Here is a 17,912-nt window from a genome sequence, read left to right as displayed (position 1 = left end):
ATCTGTCTTTTATAAAAATGATAAAGCTAAAGACTCTTCTGAGATTTGAAGGATGTAATACTACTCTATAGGTACTCAAGATTAACATGAGATTGGCAGAAAATGTGATTGTTATGTACCCTTTAATGCACAGCTAGCCGTGGATTATCCCGCTTATACAAATTGACAATTTAAAGCTGTTATTGATGTTTGTAGCGCAGTATTTGACTGCAAGGATAAAATTGATGGTTATTTTCGTTAGTTACGATTCCTTTAAGCAGCTTGCCCGCTTTCTGCTTGCCCTAGCATTCTGCCCACTTTGAATCAGACACAGAGATAAAGTAGTCCATAAGATTACATTTATTTTAATTAATTATTGATTTATGCCCGATTTTCCCCTTCCGAGAATCAGAGAAAAAATCTTGTTGAGGATCAGTTCAGATATTCTGCGCAGGTTATCTGGTAATCTGAGGCATTTACAGATCGAATCTTGCACCTTCCAATCTGCTCTTACACAAATCGTGGGCGCCCCAGTCATATCAAACGTGTGATATTTAGGATTTTAAATCGGGATGATTACGACAGTTCTTCCACAATAGCCAATGAGAGAAGTGAATGAGAGCACTTTTGAAATTGCGACCGCGAAACAAGCTGCTGTGTGCGGGTCCGTTGAACAGCGGAAATGGCGGAACGGCGTGTGGAGTGGTGCAACAACGCGTCTATTTGTATAACGTGTCCATATTATATTATACTATATTATATTCATTATATTATATTATATTATATTATATTATATTATATTATATTATATTATATTATATTATATTATATTATATTATATTATATTAATTACAATCAGATGCAATGTATACGTTTTGTTTCTGTACTTAAAACAGTTAATTTTATTGTTTACTGCCTTTTCTTTACACTTCAATGTAAGTGTGTCACTGTAATCATTTTGCTTTTAATAAAAACTAAAACATTATTCTCTGTGGTAATCAACATTGTGCCACAAAAGAGCTTAACTTTAAGAAGTGGAATTGTCTTTGACACAATATCATTTAGAGGAGTCGGCATCACAATATTTATATAAAAGTTATACAAAGATTTTTCTCAAATGTTTGTTAATTGCGGCAAAGAAACAGCTATTTCCATGTCTGAATGGTTCTTGGCATGATTGCATTGATTGCACATTTTTTTTCTGGGTCTCTAATTGGCTGCTGCTCAATCTGAAATGCAGTAATAGGTCGATTGTGTGTGGGCATCTGAAATCTGATGTATTTCAAAAATAAAGCTTTGATTTGTTTTAGTTTGTTTGAATTGGTGTTACATATGGAAACCTTTAATAATGCACTAAATACAATCAGCATGACAAGAACAGAAAAGCTGAAACATTTAACAAACATGGTTAGCCTTTTAGGGTCTACTTAATGTCAATCACTCATATGATTAATTGGTTTTAATTAGTAATATCCTTAGATAAATAACAATTTCCCAGGTGCACATTGGTTCACAATCTTGAAATTTGATGGCCAAATTGTGCTAGAAATCACAGCAATGGTGGTTATCTTCATTACCAATCTTGATTTAAGGGCTTTATATTTATTAGGCAACTATAATCATTTCATTACGTTGGAATGCATTGTGCATAAGTGCATAATCATCGTAGAAAATTAAATCCATACCTAATAAGGGAAAAATTCCAATTGCCTCTGCAAACTTTACTGAAGTAACTCTTGGGGTAATTAAGATCTCGTTTGCCTGTTGTTTCCTCATACTGCTGAAAGGTGTGTGTTTATGACGTTGGAGTTTTCTTTTTTAGCTCTTCCCTCCAATTGCCAAAACGGCAACAGAACAAGAGACAATCAAGAAATATGTACAGTATCGGCTGCTGCTCTTTTGAAGGGTTTTAATTGCCTACTGAGACAAATTATCTCCTATTGTTGAATTAGGTATGGAAGCTGAAGAGGGACACTCAGTGTTAAAATTGCTCAATCTTCATTTTGATAGATTTTGCCATTGAATATGCAGATTTGTTCATTTGCTTTTAAAAGTGTTTTCCATGATTGGTCCACGGTCCATGATTGTTGCCAACAGTCCTGTTTTTATAATATCATGTCATTTAGTTTATACATTGCACATCAAAAGTTTGGAATTTTTCAATGTTTTTGAATGCGCACCAAGGATGCATTTTTTTTTATCAAAGAATCAGTAAGAACTGTAATATTTTAAAATATCATCTCCTCAAGTTTGGTCTGTCTTCCTTATCTTCTCTCTCATGACAGTTTCTTGGCTCAACAGGACAGCGTTTCCTGAATTTAAAATGCACGCTCGCCAGTGTGCCTGCTTCTAAAATACATTGAGGAACAAGGAGCATCTCTAAATCTCCTCTAGAGCAACATGTCTGAGCTTTAAGCGCCATGTGGCCTTGCTGCTTAATGTGTCTCAAGGCTTTGTTCCAGAGATGCTTTCTCAGCATAAACACACACATTTCATCTACTCCCTTTTTTTCCCTGAGGAACAACAGGGTTGCTTTGTTTCCACCTTATTTTCTCCTGCGAGGTACCATGAAAGTGCTTAAAAATGTCTGTGACACCACAAATCAGTGGGCTGTTTATCCCACTTATGATAAAGTAGAGAGGGACGCTAGTAGATAACAAAGTCGGCCATTCCTCTCTTCCTGGAGACATTTGCTTCGCCATTGATGCCTGGGAAAGCCATTACCATTAATCACACCAAAGAATTACACAGTGCGCAGTCCAGCCCGGTCCATCTCGGAGTTGTGTTTAGATTTCTTGTTGTGCCTTTGGCATATTACTGTTATTAATGGCAGAAAGGGCGCTTTGCAAACTCTCATTAGATGTTATTTTAATGGTGAGACTGATGGATTAAGATGTGGAAGAGACCATGCTTGCTTCTACAACCAGTTAATACGAGCCAATTACTGTGACACATTCGCAGCCTCAACATTTTTTTTTCAATGATAGTCAACTTGGTTCCGGTTCATTTCAGAAAGATTTTAGCACTAGTACACTCAGCATTTTTGCTACGTAGTCCGCGCTATACTTAGCCGTCTCTTCAGATCCCAACTGCTTCCCGAGGCGATCCATGAGCAGCGCTGGGTTTTTTTTTTATTCATTTGTTACTCAGTAGTTGGTGATGTGTTTTTTATAAGACATTGCAGCAGCTTCATGTCAGCCCCGCACTCCATCTCTCCAGACATTTAAGGCACCGTTTTAACAGTGACATACCAGGCGGCACAGGAACTGCATTAATAAATGTTAGGAGCACAGTGGAGATGTCTCACTGACATTTAGCGGTAATATCCGGCCTGGCAGAGTCTCCGATACATGTGGTGGTTGAAGGTGAGAAGCAGATGGAGAGTATGTAGGCTATAAACAGGTCTGTCTGACTTCCTCTGGGCAAAGGCTTATGTCACAGGGCGGATCAATACAACACTGCAACGAGCCAGAGTAACGGAATGTACTGGAAGCCTGTTTAGTGGATTTAAGCTCGGCTAAAGCTCAGCTCAACACAAGGCATAGGAGTCAAGCTGCATTAGATATGTTCAGCCTTCAAAGCTTCAGTTATTCTGATCTCAATCTCTGAAGAGAAGGTTCTGAAGTTGATGCAGAAGGTCCTGAACATTGGAGGACACACGATTGGTCATTGTTGTTGATGTTGTTGTTTCCAAACTCTCAAATTTCCCTTTCCTGCTGAACTTCCTTGATTTCCTTTAAGAGCCTCAGGGTTACAGATTTACAGCAACAACTTAATGAGTTACTCGTTCTTTTTCACAAAGATAACCTTTTATCCTTTCTGAGAAGGAGGTATTTGCAAATTGGAGCCTTTCCGATCCCGTGTTTATTGGGTGTTGTTGTCAGAGGTGGTCACAGTATGATTCCTCTCTTGTGTCAGGGTTGTTTGCATTAAAGGGTTAGTTCACCCAAAAATGTAAATTCAGTCATTACTTACTCACGCTCATGTCGTTCCAAACCCGTAAGACCTTCGTTCATCTTCGGAGCACAAATTAAGATATTTTTTGATGAAATCCGAGAGCTCTCTGACCCCTTCATAGACCGCAATGTAATTAACATTTTCAAGTTACACAAAGGTATTAAAACATTGTTAAAATAGTCTATGTGACTCCAGTCAATTTTATGAAGCGACAAGAATACTTTTTGTGCACAAAAAACAAACAGAAATAACGACTTTATTCAATAATTTCATGTCTTTCAGTCTCCTACATTGTTGACATAGTAAATACAGTACAGCGCTTCCAGGTTACGTCAGAGCTGCGCCAGCCCGCCGGCTTACCATTGGCCGATGCTGTTCACGTGAGCACCATGACACATACGTGTGATGCTGATGCAGGAGCTGACAAACGTAAATGGAGACTGACACAGACATGAAGAAATTGTTGAATAAAGTCGTTATTTTTGTTGTTTTTTTACGCACAAAAAGTATTCTCATCGCTTCATAAAATTAAGGTCTGGAGTCACATGGATATTTGAACAATTTATTTTAATACCTTTCTGGACCTTGAAAGTGTTAATTACATAGTTTTTTTGTGTTCCGAAGATGAACGAAGGTCTTACAGGTTTGGAACGACATGAGGATGAGTAATTAATGACAGAATTTTCATTTTTGGGTGAACTAACCCTTTAACGTTCACAGTTAGAACAGTGACTTTAAGGTTTTTCCTATGCATACGTGACTTTTCAAACCAATTCCAGATGACCTAGGGATTGTGCCAGACTCAGAGTCCAAAAATGATGCATTATGTTGAACTTTCACCCATGCATTCATGTATACCTTAAAGGGTTAGTTACCCAAAAATGAAAATTCTGTCATTAATTACATACCCTCATGTCGTTCGACACCCGTAAGACCTCCGTTCATCTTCGGAACACAAATTAAGATATTTTAGTTGAAATCCGATGGCTCAGAAAGGCCTCCATTAGCACAATGCACTGTACACTCTCAAGACCCATAAAAGGTACTAAAGACGTCCTTACAAAGTCCATCTCACTACAGTGGTTCTACAATAACTTTATGGTGCGACGAGAATAGTTTTGAGCGCAAAAAAAACCTAAATAACGACTTATATATGATAACCGATTTCAAAACACAGCATCATGAAGCTTCGAAGCGTTATGAATCAGCGTGTCGAATCATGATTCGGATCGCGTGTCAAACCGCCAAACTGCTGAAATATGTGACTTTGGCGATCCAAACCGCTAAATCGTCTCACTGATTCATAACGCTTCGAAGCTTCATGATGCCATGTTTTGAAATCGGTTATCACTATCATATAGAAGTCGTTATTTAGGTATTTTTTGCGCGCAAAAACTATTCTCGTCGCTTTATAAAGTTATTGTAGAACCACTGTAGTGAGATGGACTTAGTAACGACGTCTTTAGTACCTTTTATGGGTCTTGAGAGTGTACAGTGCATTGTGTAAAAAAAGGAGGCCTTTCTGAGCCATCGGATTTCAACTAAAATATCTTAATTTGTGTTCCGAAGATGAACGGAGGTCTTACGGGTGTCGAACGACATGAGGGTAAGTAATTAATGACAGAATTTTCATTTTTGGGTGAACTGACCCTTTAATAGATCGCTTTTTGCACATTGTTATGTCACAAAACAGCACTCTTTAAGTACAGTTCTGTTAGGGGATATGGAGATGATCTGCTCCATTTTGTGTAATATAAGTATGTGTGGAGTCTGTGAAGATCTGCCCTTCCTTTGTGACTTCACCCACATGGCAAAATGGGAGTCCTTGTGCACACCAAGTGAATTTATGATCATTCACGTGTGTGGATAATAATGAGGGAAAACAAAGGAGTTCCTTTGTTATATTGATAAATCCCCTCCTCCTGTTCTCCTTAAGAAGTGTTTATCTGAAGGCAAAAGGCATCTGTTTTTGTTTTCTACAGAAATCCGGTCAGATTAAAGTGAAACTCTTTCCACACGAGGGGTGGAAAGGTGTTGCCATTCTTTTTTCCTGCTGTTCACTACATACTCATTGACTTTGTCACACATTCATGAAGGGTCCCCCCCCCCCCCACCACCACCACAACCACCACAGATATTAAAAATAATATTAATACAGAAATGAAAAATGCTTGTCATAGATGCAAATCATTGTATGTATGAAGTGCATTATTAATGTATTTTAATCAGGTTGTGTCAGGCAACAAAATAAATGGCACATAAACACAAAATGAAATGTGGTTGGCCGCTTTAAATGTTGTTTAGAGGGTCTCTTCCTGTCTAAGTGGGCGGTTCTTGGGTGGAATAAACTGTGAAGTGACTCACTGCTATTCAAAATCTGACTATGTGAGACTACTGCGCCTGGCATCAGAAACTTCTGAAAGATTGAGACTAAATACGTTTTTAACGTGTTTTGAGGAGGTGGACACTGTTAGATTGATGTTGACGGGCACTTTAAAAAAGTGCGATTTAAAAGGCGGAAAATGTTATGGCAGAAGTGTTATAAAATAGGAGGCGTGGTGTCCTCATTGTACCAAGGGAAGTGAAGGTCGGGCTGTACAGGAGGGGGGGTGCGTCCAGAGGCACAGGGACGTCGTCATCGTCTTATACTTAGACCTCAAGGACACCTTGTACATGCACCAGGGACGAATGGACCTTTGTAAAGGAGAGACATAACGCTGAATTTATGGTAGTGGTGACAGACATAATTAGCATCAGGTGCTAATAAGTTGCCAGCAGCAGCACATTGTCATTCCCACTCTTGTCCATCCTTTTATGAGCTTGAATGTTTAGTGTTCTTGAAATTAAAGATCCATGAAATCAAATTAGAGTTTTGCGGCTTTTTAGCCCAGGTCTGTTGATTAATATACTGAAAAACAAATATATGTTCTATATTCGTAGGTTGTGTGTGTATATACACACACAACCTACGAATATAGAACATATATTTGTTTTTCAGTATATTAATCAACAGACCTGGGCTAAAAAGCCGCAAAACTCTAATTTGATTTCATATATATATATATATATATATATAGAAAAATAAAAAATGTATACTTTGAAAGCTGCCATGATGATGAAGTTTGTGTAAATCACATTAGCTGATTCCATTTTACCTGCTTAGGTCTATTTACATTCTGATTGTTGTATCCGTCCCTCAACTTAACATTGACAGGCTGAATCCTGCCGCCCATGGGAGAGCATACCTGGATTGGCAGCAGACATTTATGTGATGGGAGTTTATGCTGGTTAGGGCATGATGCTTACAGTTTGTTGACATCAGAAGGATTGAGCATTGGGGAGACCCAGGTGTGACGGGATACAGGATGTGTCATCTGTCAGAGGTTCACCGGATTGGGCTGATTTCCCAACAGTCCAGAGCAGGTGTGAACGTATGCCCTCCTTGGTGATATGGAGAAGGCTTGAAAGGGATTTAGATGGAGGTATGTGCCAAGAATAGTTTGGTTTTAAATCATTTAGCTTTACCTTACAGAATTCCAATGCGGCCTTGTGCTAAACGCTGAATGTGTCCTTTATTCGGCTGTAGACAATACACTACCCTGAGTTATCATGAACGCCCTTGTTTAGCGGTCCTTCCTATCAATTTCATTAGTATTTTCATTAAGTTTTCAACGAATATGAAGACAAATCATATCGGAGGGAATTCCTGACTATTAGTCCCAGCACAAAAAATGACGGATGGCATTTCTGCTAGAAGGTGTTATAAGGTTGATTCAATTACAGTTGAGTCGTAGGCTGACACGCATGATGTAACATGTAGCAGCGAAGTAGAAATTGAACTGCCTGCGTGGTTAACAGCTATGTTGATACCAAAGTGAACTTCTAGGCCAACCCTCTCATCATTGCTCCGTGTAATTGGGTAATCCGGCCGTGGTCTTTCCTTAAGCCAGCTCTAGCGGAGACTTCATGGCTTAGCCAAGCCTGACCGCTTGCCCATGGGCGCAGTTATTGGAGAATCAGTGAGTCCCTCCAAATACTCCCCTTCTCGCTGTGGTGGTTTGCCCTATCATTAAAAGATTTTGTTTGTCGGCTGTCATTTCTTTTAAAGGCTTATGAAACCTGGACCTTTCTTGGTTGGACATCGGTTGGGGGTGGGGGTGTTTGAAATATGTACTGCTCAGACCCAAGTGCACAAGTCCATGTAATGAGCTATTTTAAAATCCCTGCTCATGGCTCTTTCCGTATCAGTAAGTCACACAATATCACACCATTCTGCTCATAGCCATTTTTCGCCCCTAAATTAGCAAGCAAACACAAAGGCATATACAACCGCACGCTAAGGAGGCAGCTACCGTAGCCGTGATCGGGAGGTGGGGTGGGGGGGGTGTTGGGGGGGAACTGTGTCTCATTTGAATTTCAAAAGCGGAACGATTAACAATGCAGGAAGAAAAGATCGGACAAAAGAAGTATGTTACACATGCTTTGTACAACACTGGTTTCAATTTCCAACTTGTAATTTATTCTTCAGTCGCTATTGTTTAAGCAGTGACCCTATAAAGATGCTATGAAAATGCAAGCAGAAGTTAAGTTAGTTATTCTAGAAAGTAGACACAGGCACAATTCAGTGTTTTTAGACAAGTTTAAGACCTTTTTACAAGATGTAATATAAGTCTCTGGTGTCCCCAGAATGTGTCTGTGAAGTTTCAGCTCAAAATACCCCACAGATAATTTTTTATAGCTTGTGCAATTCGCCCCTATTTGGGTGTGAGCAAAAAACCTTATCTTATATATATATATATATATATATATATATATATATATATATATATATATATATATATATATATATATATATATATATATATATATATACACATACTGCACATACACATATATACACTGTATACTGTATATCCAAACAAAGTAAATCTATTTCAGCTAGAATAAATTGCTCTGTTTTTTTTTTTAAGTGATGATTTTCTAGCTCTTTAAGTATCTTATTTTTTTACCCTACTTAATGATTTGACATTTAAATAAAAATACCACATGTGAACATATGCTTGCCTTGCACCAATTTCTCGAGACTTTCAAAGCTCTTTATGGACGTATGGGTGCTAAGTGGAAGGGATTTAATTTGAGAGCTTCAGCTCCTTTTAATGACCTGTAGCTCTCGAGGCTTATCCATTCAAATCTCCTCCGGCGTAAAGATCCCTCGAGCGTGATGATTAAATTAAGATTCTTTAACAAGCACATCAAGGTGCAGCTAGATCTCAGAGAGAATGCTTCATGTGTTGCATTGGCAGGCCACTTTACAATAGGAACGTAACATTTCAGAATGACTCTTTCCGACAGAGAAATCTGTCTGTGTACATGTCTTAATGCGTATGTCTTCAGCAATCCGGCTGTGCTCAATACGTCTTGCTTTAGGACCCAGGAACTGACTCGATTTCTAGAAGGCAAAGTTTAGGAGAAAGTGATTTCTTGGGGTTCAGGCTCCATCACAGTTCGGGAATTTTGAAACGAAGTGAGGTCGCGGATCTGCTGGAATTTGTTCCTATCCTTGCTCCCTTATTTCCCTCGAGGCTTAGAGTGAGCTGCTCTGTCTTCCACTGAGATAAATGTACAGAATTGCCAAGTCAATTCTGTCAGTCTGACACTGTGATAAGGCTTTGCACGATGCGGTGAGCAATTGAGCTGTTTTGTCTGACAAGAGCTAATTGAGACCTCAAGATGGACAGATTATTGAAAAGCACGGAATTGGTCCGGCGAATCATTTCATTGTACGTTCCTAGATTACACTGAGGCATAATGATTCCTGCTCACATACTTGTTTGAGCACTTGACAACAATTGTTTTGGGTGCAATGCATAATTCATTGAGAGACTTAACATTAAATGGTTTTTAGACGCTAAAAATGCTATGGAATCTTGGGGAAATTCTTGTGTGTTGCTGTCCGTAGCCCTGAAATTGTATTACAGCATTGTTGAAACTAAGAGTAATATCTAATGTGACATATCACTATTAGGTGGAATGTAAATATGATGGAAATGTAAAATATATTTGATTGTAAAAAAGCACATCAAGGCTGTAATCACATGAACATGTCAACTGGGAGATTTTCTGTTAAAAATGGCAATGAATACTAGCCTGACAAGCCAGACTTACATCAAGATGTTGGGTCTGGGAACTCACCATTGGCAGGGCTCAATCCGAGGGACGGGATAAACGGTTTTGTTTCAAATTCCCTCTGCACGCAATAGGATAGCGCTACAACCAACCAGAGCAACGAAGAAGGTGAAGCGGAGCTAGTTGATAGATTAAACTTTCACCGTATCCGGTCGGCAAAACTCTGAATACATCTTCCTTTCTTAAGAATGACTTCAGTGCGGTTCTTTTTTCTTTTCTCAAAGAAAAGCTTAACTTTCAGAGTCGCAGCCAAAGCCGATTCGAAAGACCGCTGTTCGCCAGCTTCTTTGTTTACAAGTAGCACGTGGAACCGCAGCAACTCTGTCGTCATTATGTTAAGCCCGCCCACCGACTCTTTACACAATGTGATTGACCTGACCAGAGTTTGGGTTTTCCATCTCGCAAGCCAATGGAGAGTTGCTAGACTACCCTGGCTGCAAATTAGATTTGCTGCCGCTAGGGTGCGTCTAGATTTCTAGGCTAAATGTATACAGATTTGGGTATTATATTTGGGTTTTATCATTTTTAGCTTCTAAAAACCATTTAATGTAAAATTCCATTCTCCAGGTAATCATCACTCCCCTAGGGAGCTTCGAAAACCCATGTTTCTTATTTTACATCAATATTCATTAAATCCGCTGTAGTCTATAGTCTTCAATTAAATGTTTTATATCTTAAGGTAAATGAGCAGATTGGCAGGGAGCACAAAGGAGTTTTATTTTAATTTGTCCCCCACTATGAGGGACTTAATTTCCCAGCATGCACCGGCATGTAAGATTGGATATCGCCTTATGAAGTGATGTTCCAGATGAACATAAAACACCTGCAGTAATTATCCTCTCCTGTAATAGCAAATGAATGCATTAAGTGCATATAGGATTTGTTATTATAGTTAAATAAATAATGAAGCAAATTTTCCTCACATTGATGTTGTGGATCTCCCTCCTCTTTCGCTGTCTGTGGTAAGAGGAGTATTGACTGGTTAGATGGATAGACTGTGCAGTCAGTAGGATCCAGGCCACCTGCTAGGCAGCTAGAGAGAGTGCTCACTAGTGCAGGACGTTCCCATCTTTATCCTAAAGAGGCGAGAGCTCTTCCATTTGTCATTCATGTCTGCACCTAAGCATTTTGATAAATGTGTTTTCAGTGTGTCGGAAATGTGATCAACTTTGTGATTATGATCATTAACTCCCAAAACCGGGAGCACGTATTTGGTTAATCAGAAATTATCCAGAGATCCGCATATGTGAGCTAGGTGCACGGTCTGATGTGGAACAATTTGTTTCCCATAGAATTCTTTTGAAATGACGCAAAACTTGTTACAAAGCATTTTAGGACAAGAAAAAAAGGGTTTTGCAAATAGATAAGGTCAAATTGCATGCATACAATGTTCTGCCATATGCCATGATAAGGTGCAGGTCCACAAAAGCCTGTGTATGAAGTCGCTGGCTAATTGTTTGTTATAGTTGTGGCTAGCAGGAGTTAGCTGAAGCGTCAGTTTAATTGTGGGGTGGGACAGCCATAACCAAGCTGATTTGGAGACAAAATTAAACAGATGGCAAAGTGTCCATGGCTTAAGTGTAATTAATGGAGCAAAGGAAGCTCTCCTTCACACTTCTGAATGTGTGAGATGTGCTGTTGAGAAGATCTTAGTTCAAGAATGAGGCAAAAAAACTTTTTTAATTACATTTTAAAACTTTTATATGTTTTATTTATTTATTATTTTTATCTGTTTTATACTAGGGAAATGCAGATCCACTCCCGATTTTGGGGACTTTTTGTTTCGTGTTGCTTCATATCTTTGAGTATTAGAACAGAATAAATAGTATGATTTCTCATTTAATTTTGATGACACAAAATGAGTATAACTTGAGTTCTGTAAACTGAACACACTTAAAGGGATAGTTCACCCAAAAATGAAAATAATCCCATAATTTATTCGCCCTCAAGCCATCCTAGGTGTATTCTTCTTTTAGATAAATACAATATGAGATATATTAAGCCCAAAAAGTGCATCCATCCATTATAAAAGTGCTCCACACTGCTCTGGGGGGTTAATAAAGGCCTTCTGAAACGAATCGAGGAGTTTGTGTAAGAAAAATATCCATATTTAAAACTTTATAAAGTAAAATGTCTAGCTTCCGGCAGACTGCCTTCTGTATTTAACTTACGAAGAAAGTGTAACACCTCTCACAGTTCAAAACGCTTACGCTATGTCCGACGTCACCGTCGCGCCAGTTATACTTTTTCTGTAACTTTAATACAGAAGGCGGTCCGCCGGAAGCTAGATATTTTACTTGATAATGTATTAAATATGGATAATTTTCTTACAAAAACCCATCAATTTGCTCCAGAATGCCTTTAATAACCCCCCGGAACCATGTGGATTACATTTATAATGGATGGATACACTTTTTTGGCCTTCAAATTTTGGACTGCCATTATAATGCTTGTAAGAGCCAGGGCATTGTTTTAATATAACTCAGATTTAATTCATCTGAAAGAAGAATATAATATACACCTAGGTGTAACGAGGGAGCCACTGGAGGCAAGTTGAAGTGAGAACCCAAGTGCAGTTTAACTATAAAGATGAACATATAGAAAACAAACAATGACTTTTGATTTGACTCAAACCATGAACCGATGCTCACCAACAGTGGGTTACATATAACAAAGCTAGACAAGGAAACATGGCAAACATGGGGGCTTAAATACACAAGGACTATTGACTAAACAAGACACACCTGTGAACAAGCCAGGCAATGAACCAATGAAAACATGACACAAGAGACTAGGGACGCACATGACAAGATCACATGAGGGCAAGGGAATCACATGACTAACAGGAACCATGAATGAGATCAACTTCAAAAATAAAAGACATTAAACATGAACTGGAAACAAAACCAAAACACACCATGACACTAGGGTGGCTTGAGGAGGAGTAAATCATGGGGTAATTTTCAATTTTGAGTGAACTATCCCTTTAAAGTTTTGCATGTAATTTACATAACTAATTTAACTAAATAAATTATACTGCATTTACTTCTTTATTTATCAACAAATGCACTGTAAGTTGATTGTACTTTTAAAATGTAAGGCAACAACTTGTTTTTACTCAAAGTTAATGTGCAATTTTATCTAAAACTGAAGGTACATCTCAGAAGTGGTATAAATGAATATTCTGCAATCTTAATAATGTCTTGAATAAACAGTTTATTTCAATTTGTTTCAGTGTTATTCATTGTTTGTTGTTTAATTGTGCAAATGTGTTTGTGGCCTTGTTATATTCATGATCATAAAACGTGACTCTTTGAGCGATTCTCATTTTGTAGACTTCAGATTCAGCATGGCAGATATGCTTTAGTTATTTTGAAGTGAAAGTATTTTTTTCCCTTAGAAACAGAAGTGTTTCAATTAGTTTCAATTAATTCTGTAATAAATCTTAATAATATGATAAACCAGACCACCATGATATAATTTATGTTAAGTTTTTCAACCTGCACCCTGTGTATCGCCATCTGGCCATTTGGCTCTTTTTTAAATGTGTGAAAATTAACAAGGTTCCAGTGATATCTTCATTTGCCTCTGCAGGATATCTGACCGTAACGATAGAGCCCTTGCTACCGGTTGTCGTGGGAGAAACAGTGACTCTAAAGTGCAACTTCAAGACAGATGGAAGACTGAGAGAGATTGTTTGGTACAGGGTAAGTTGCTGTTTTTTGCATATGTGCTAATATTTCACCATTAATGTTCTGTTTGAGTTCATTGTCTGTTTTTTGTTCTCTGATTGGATCTATTATTGCAATATAACTTGTGAAAGTTGAGCCTTTTGAACTGTGTGATCTTGACGCCATAGAGACTATTATTGAACATCTCTATGGAATACTTGCTTCTTATTGGTCAGCTGCAGCATTACATAGTCAGATATATACATTAACATGGAAACACTATATCTGACTGATCAACGCAACCCCTCTGCTACTTTCTTGTCTTTCGTATCGCACTGCAGACTTGCTCGAGCGATCGCTCTTGTTTCATACAAATGCATTCTGCCACTAATCTATTTTTGTATTTATAGTGAAAATGACCTTAGAGGAAGATTGTTTTGTAGTTTGTACATTTGTAGTATACTGGGGTTAGGGTTAGGTCAAAATTATATTTCAAATGTATATTTCATATCAAAATATTTATTTATTAAAAATTGCTTGGTATGTTTGACCATAGAGTGCAATAGTACCCGTCCACTTTTTCAGCACTCTTAGTTCTGGAAGTATTTTATCCCATTAATTTTCCCCATTTGTTTTCCTAATAGGGATTTTGAAAAGGTCTTCTTTAAAGAGTTATAAGCCATGAACCAAACCAAAGGTGAATCACAACATTAAAAACTTTAATTTGAAGGAAATACGTATTTGAAAATCAGACAAAGGTACAAGATTGACTTTAAAGGGATTAAAGGTATTATTCACCCAAAAATGTAAATTCTGTAATCATTTACTCCCCCTCAAGTTGTATGAGTTTCTTTCTTCTGTTGAACACAAAAGAAGATATTTTGAAGAATGTCAGTAACCAGACAGTTAACGGGAGCCATTGATTTTCATAGTATTTTATTTTTCCTACTATGGAAGTCAATGGCTACCGTCAACTGTCTGGTTACCGACATTCTTCAAAATATAATTATTGTGTGTTCATCGGAAGAAAGAAACTCATACAGGTTTGGAACAACTTGAGGGTGAGTAAATGATGACAAAATGTTAATTTTTGGGTGAACTATCCCTTTAATGAAGGAGAGAACTACATGCCAAAGTGCTTCATGTGAGTGTGGTGGCCGCTAAAGTGTTGTTTTGTTAAGATTTGCCTGTTGTGATTATCTGATTGGTAAAGATTTTTCTGCCAAATCAATATTGTTATATTGGTAAACATGATTTCTTTAAATTAAGTTGATACAATACAGGCTGATAGCTTCGACAAAAGCATATACCACTAACAACCTTGTAGCCCTGTCTTTTAACAGTTTATAAGTTATCATTAAAAATCAATGGGATGGTTACTTCCAGTCTATTTGGACCTGCAGCATTGGTTCAATCAATGATATGCGTTTGGGGAGGGACTGCCTGTTTGTTTGACCAATGGCAATTGAGTGTTTTGGAATAATTTTTACAATTCTGTTTGTTGATGATAGTGGCACAGAAATACTTCATCTTTAATATTCATCTGGTGTTGATGGCCATGTCTTAATGGATCCCAGCTGGATGCTTCACATTTTACCACCCACTATTAGCATATTGCAAAGCAATGAGCGAATGGATTATTTAAGCACTTTTGCTAGACATTTCTGAATGCATTATACTGTATATAGCTGCATAAATTGCATATGCAATATATATGAACAGACTGCCTTAATGTAAAGTCTGTATAATGTAGTAAAACCAATATGGACAAATCTCATAGCTGTGGATGTACCATATTTCAATATACAGTCAAACGCTGTGATCTAATCATGTACAGACAGATGGTTAAGGCCGTATCTGTTTAAGAGCAAAACACTGTCTTTGATTCAACCTTCTGTTCACAAAATGCGACACATCTACTGTCTCCAGACTTGTCTTTGCAAATGCTGACCTTTCCAGACAGAACAAAAAGAGATTAATAGCACTTTACATATTAGCTATAGTCTCATACATCATACTGAACGGTTAGACAGTCCCACTGAATCAGTATAGGTTCCAGGAAGCTTGTTTGTTGGTACAAGGTCTCTCCCCTGCATGATTGGCTGTTTACTGCCCAGATGAAAGTTAACTTTGGTGGGGGTTTTTGACAGGGGAAAAAAAGTTATGAACGATTGAGAATAAATTTTTTATGAAGGTAATATTCAATTCCTAATTCATATCCTCACAGAGTTATGTGACTGTGGAAATAGCAAAAAGCACAGCTCTTTTCTTTTGCAACAGAACAAGTTCGCGTGATAATGAATGGAGGCAAAGCACGCACATCTGATTGGCTTAACAGCTGAGAAGAAATGTCTATTTGCACATTGACAACCGCAATTTAAGGGAAATGTCTCTGCGGGCAGAGCTGTCAAAATCGCCTATTGGCGTCTGATCAAAACTGCAAGGTGGTAATATGAACCAACCCGCTGTCTCCTATGACTGCTGATCATCACAGGGCCTAATACATTATAAATCAATTATCTACACTTGGCTGCCAAAGCTTCTTTAATCTCAGGTTTTTATTTGACTAAACTGTCGACTTCTCAATTTTTGCTTGTGTTCGAAATGTAACCGTGGTTGATATCCACCTTTGGGATTTACAATATCTAATCAAATGCTCTGGCGGATGACACAGAGGCTGTTTGAATAAAAGATCGCAGCTGTGGGTTGTTCATTACGGGGACGCTGTTATCTTGACGGGCCCGGTTTGAGGGTTTTGTAATGCACACCATGGCCCGACTTCTCCTTTAAGATTCTCTGTCGGGCTGAGGGGCTTCCTCTGCTGCTCAGATAAAGGATATTGCTATGGAGAGGCTCTTTAACCAGCGCTGCCAAAAAGCACTCATGCCAAATTGAGGCTTGTTGCCTGATTGGAGGATTCGTTTTCGTCTTAATAGCTGCCTCTGCTTCAGGTCCATGACAACAGCAAATCAAGTTTTGAGTGGAGTGTGCATTTCAATATCCACTGGTGTTTTACATGCATAATATCTGATGAAGGGAAAGCTAGTTCAAACTGCTTCAACAAAACATAACAATTGTTAGATAATGGTGTTTATTGAGGCAATGCAAAAAATGAATTATATCACAGACTGTTGTAGAATTTTTAAAGTGCCCCTATTATGCTTTTTCGAATATTCCCTTTCATGCAGTGTGTATAATATAGCAGTTTGTGAATGTAAACGTTCTGCAAAGTTGTAAAGTCGAAAGTCCATGATAAATAAAGTTATTGTCTCTCAATAACGTAGAAAGAAGCAACTCCTCAATGAGCCACCTAAATGCCAGTAATTCCAATCCCACTTTGTTAAGGCTACTCATCACTTGGTTTACTTTGACCCGCCCTCAAACACTGTAGCTGGTGTTGTGTACATGTCAAGAAGACGCTGTTTCTCAGTGATACAGTACTCTTTTTGACGTTCATCATGAGATGTTGCAACTGTAATTCCTCACCATCCACATTAATGGTAAAAATAGTGTATGTCCATCAACAAACCAATGTGTATATGTCTAATTTATTGCGGTGCACATGTGGGAAATGTATCAATAATGCTGCTTACGTTAGTCGAGCACTAACGTGAATGACTGATGTAACATTAAAGTTTGTAATACAAATCTTACTCCATCCTTTTTCAGTAAGTACTCCAAGAACAGTTTTTTCCCCAGAGCGGTCTCTTTATTGAACTCAAACCCCCGTTGATCCACTTCCCTCATAAACTGATAACTCTCCTACCTCACATCTTCCTTCACTTTGTTATTTGCACTACCGACTGTTTATCACAGTAACAACTGTTTACATATGCATCTTGCACTGCCATATCTTAACTGGATTATGCTCATTTGCACTGCCGACTGTATTTATAGTACCAATGTTTACATTTGCATTTTGCACTGTACTTCTAACTGTAATATGCAACCACTTTCCACTGCACTTTACACTTTTATTTTTTTTTTTTTTTTCCGGATAGCTCTGTCCATAATTTATTGCACTACCCTAATCCACTGCTATTCCTCATATTAGCCTAACATATTATTGTATACCTCTATCTGTAAAATTCTGTTTATAGTAATAGCCATCTGTATATT

At 38.0% G+C, this 17,912-nt stretch overlaps 1 protein-coding gene across 2 annotated transcripts in view; it reads left to right on the top strand.

Annotated features, from left to right (window-relative positions):
* Positions 1 to 17,912, top strand: part of igsf21a (immunoglobin superfamily, member 21a) — a 351,578-nt gene that overhangs the window by 134,471 nt on the left and 199,195 nt on the right. For both annotated transcript variants that reach the window (XM_079844847.1, XM_079844848.1), the window contains exon 2: positions 13,717 to 13,829. In XM_079844847.1, coding sequence (XP_079700973.1) covers positions 13,717 to 13,829 — 113 coding nt within the window. The remainder of the gene's footprint in view (positions 1 to 13,716; positions 13,830 to 17,912) is intronic.

This window comes from Gobio gobio, assembly GCF_949357685.1.
Source record: "Gobio gobio genome assembly, chromosome: 19".
In the NCBI taxonomy this organism is placed as follows: Eukaryota; Metazoa; Chordata; class Actinopteri; order Cypriniformes; family Gobionidae; genus Gobio; species Gobio gobio.
The sequence above is the reverse complement of the archived record's forward strand: the minus strand, read 5'-3'. Positions and strand labels throughout refer to the sequence as shown.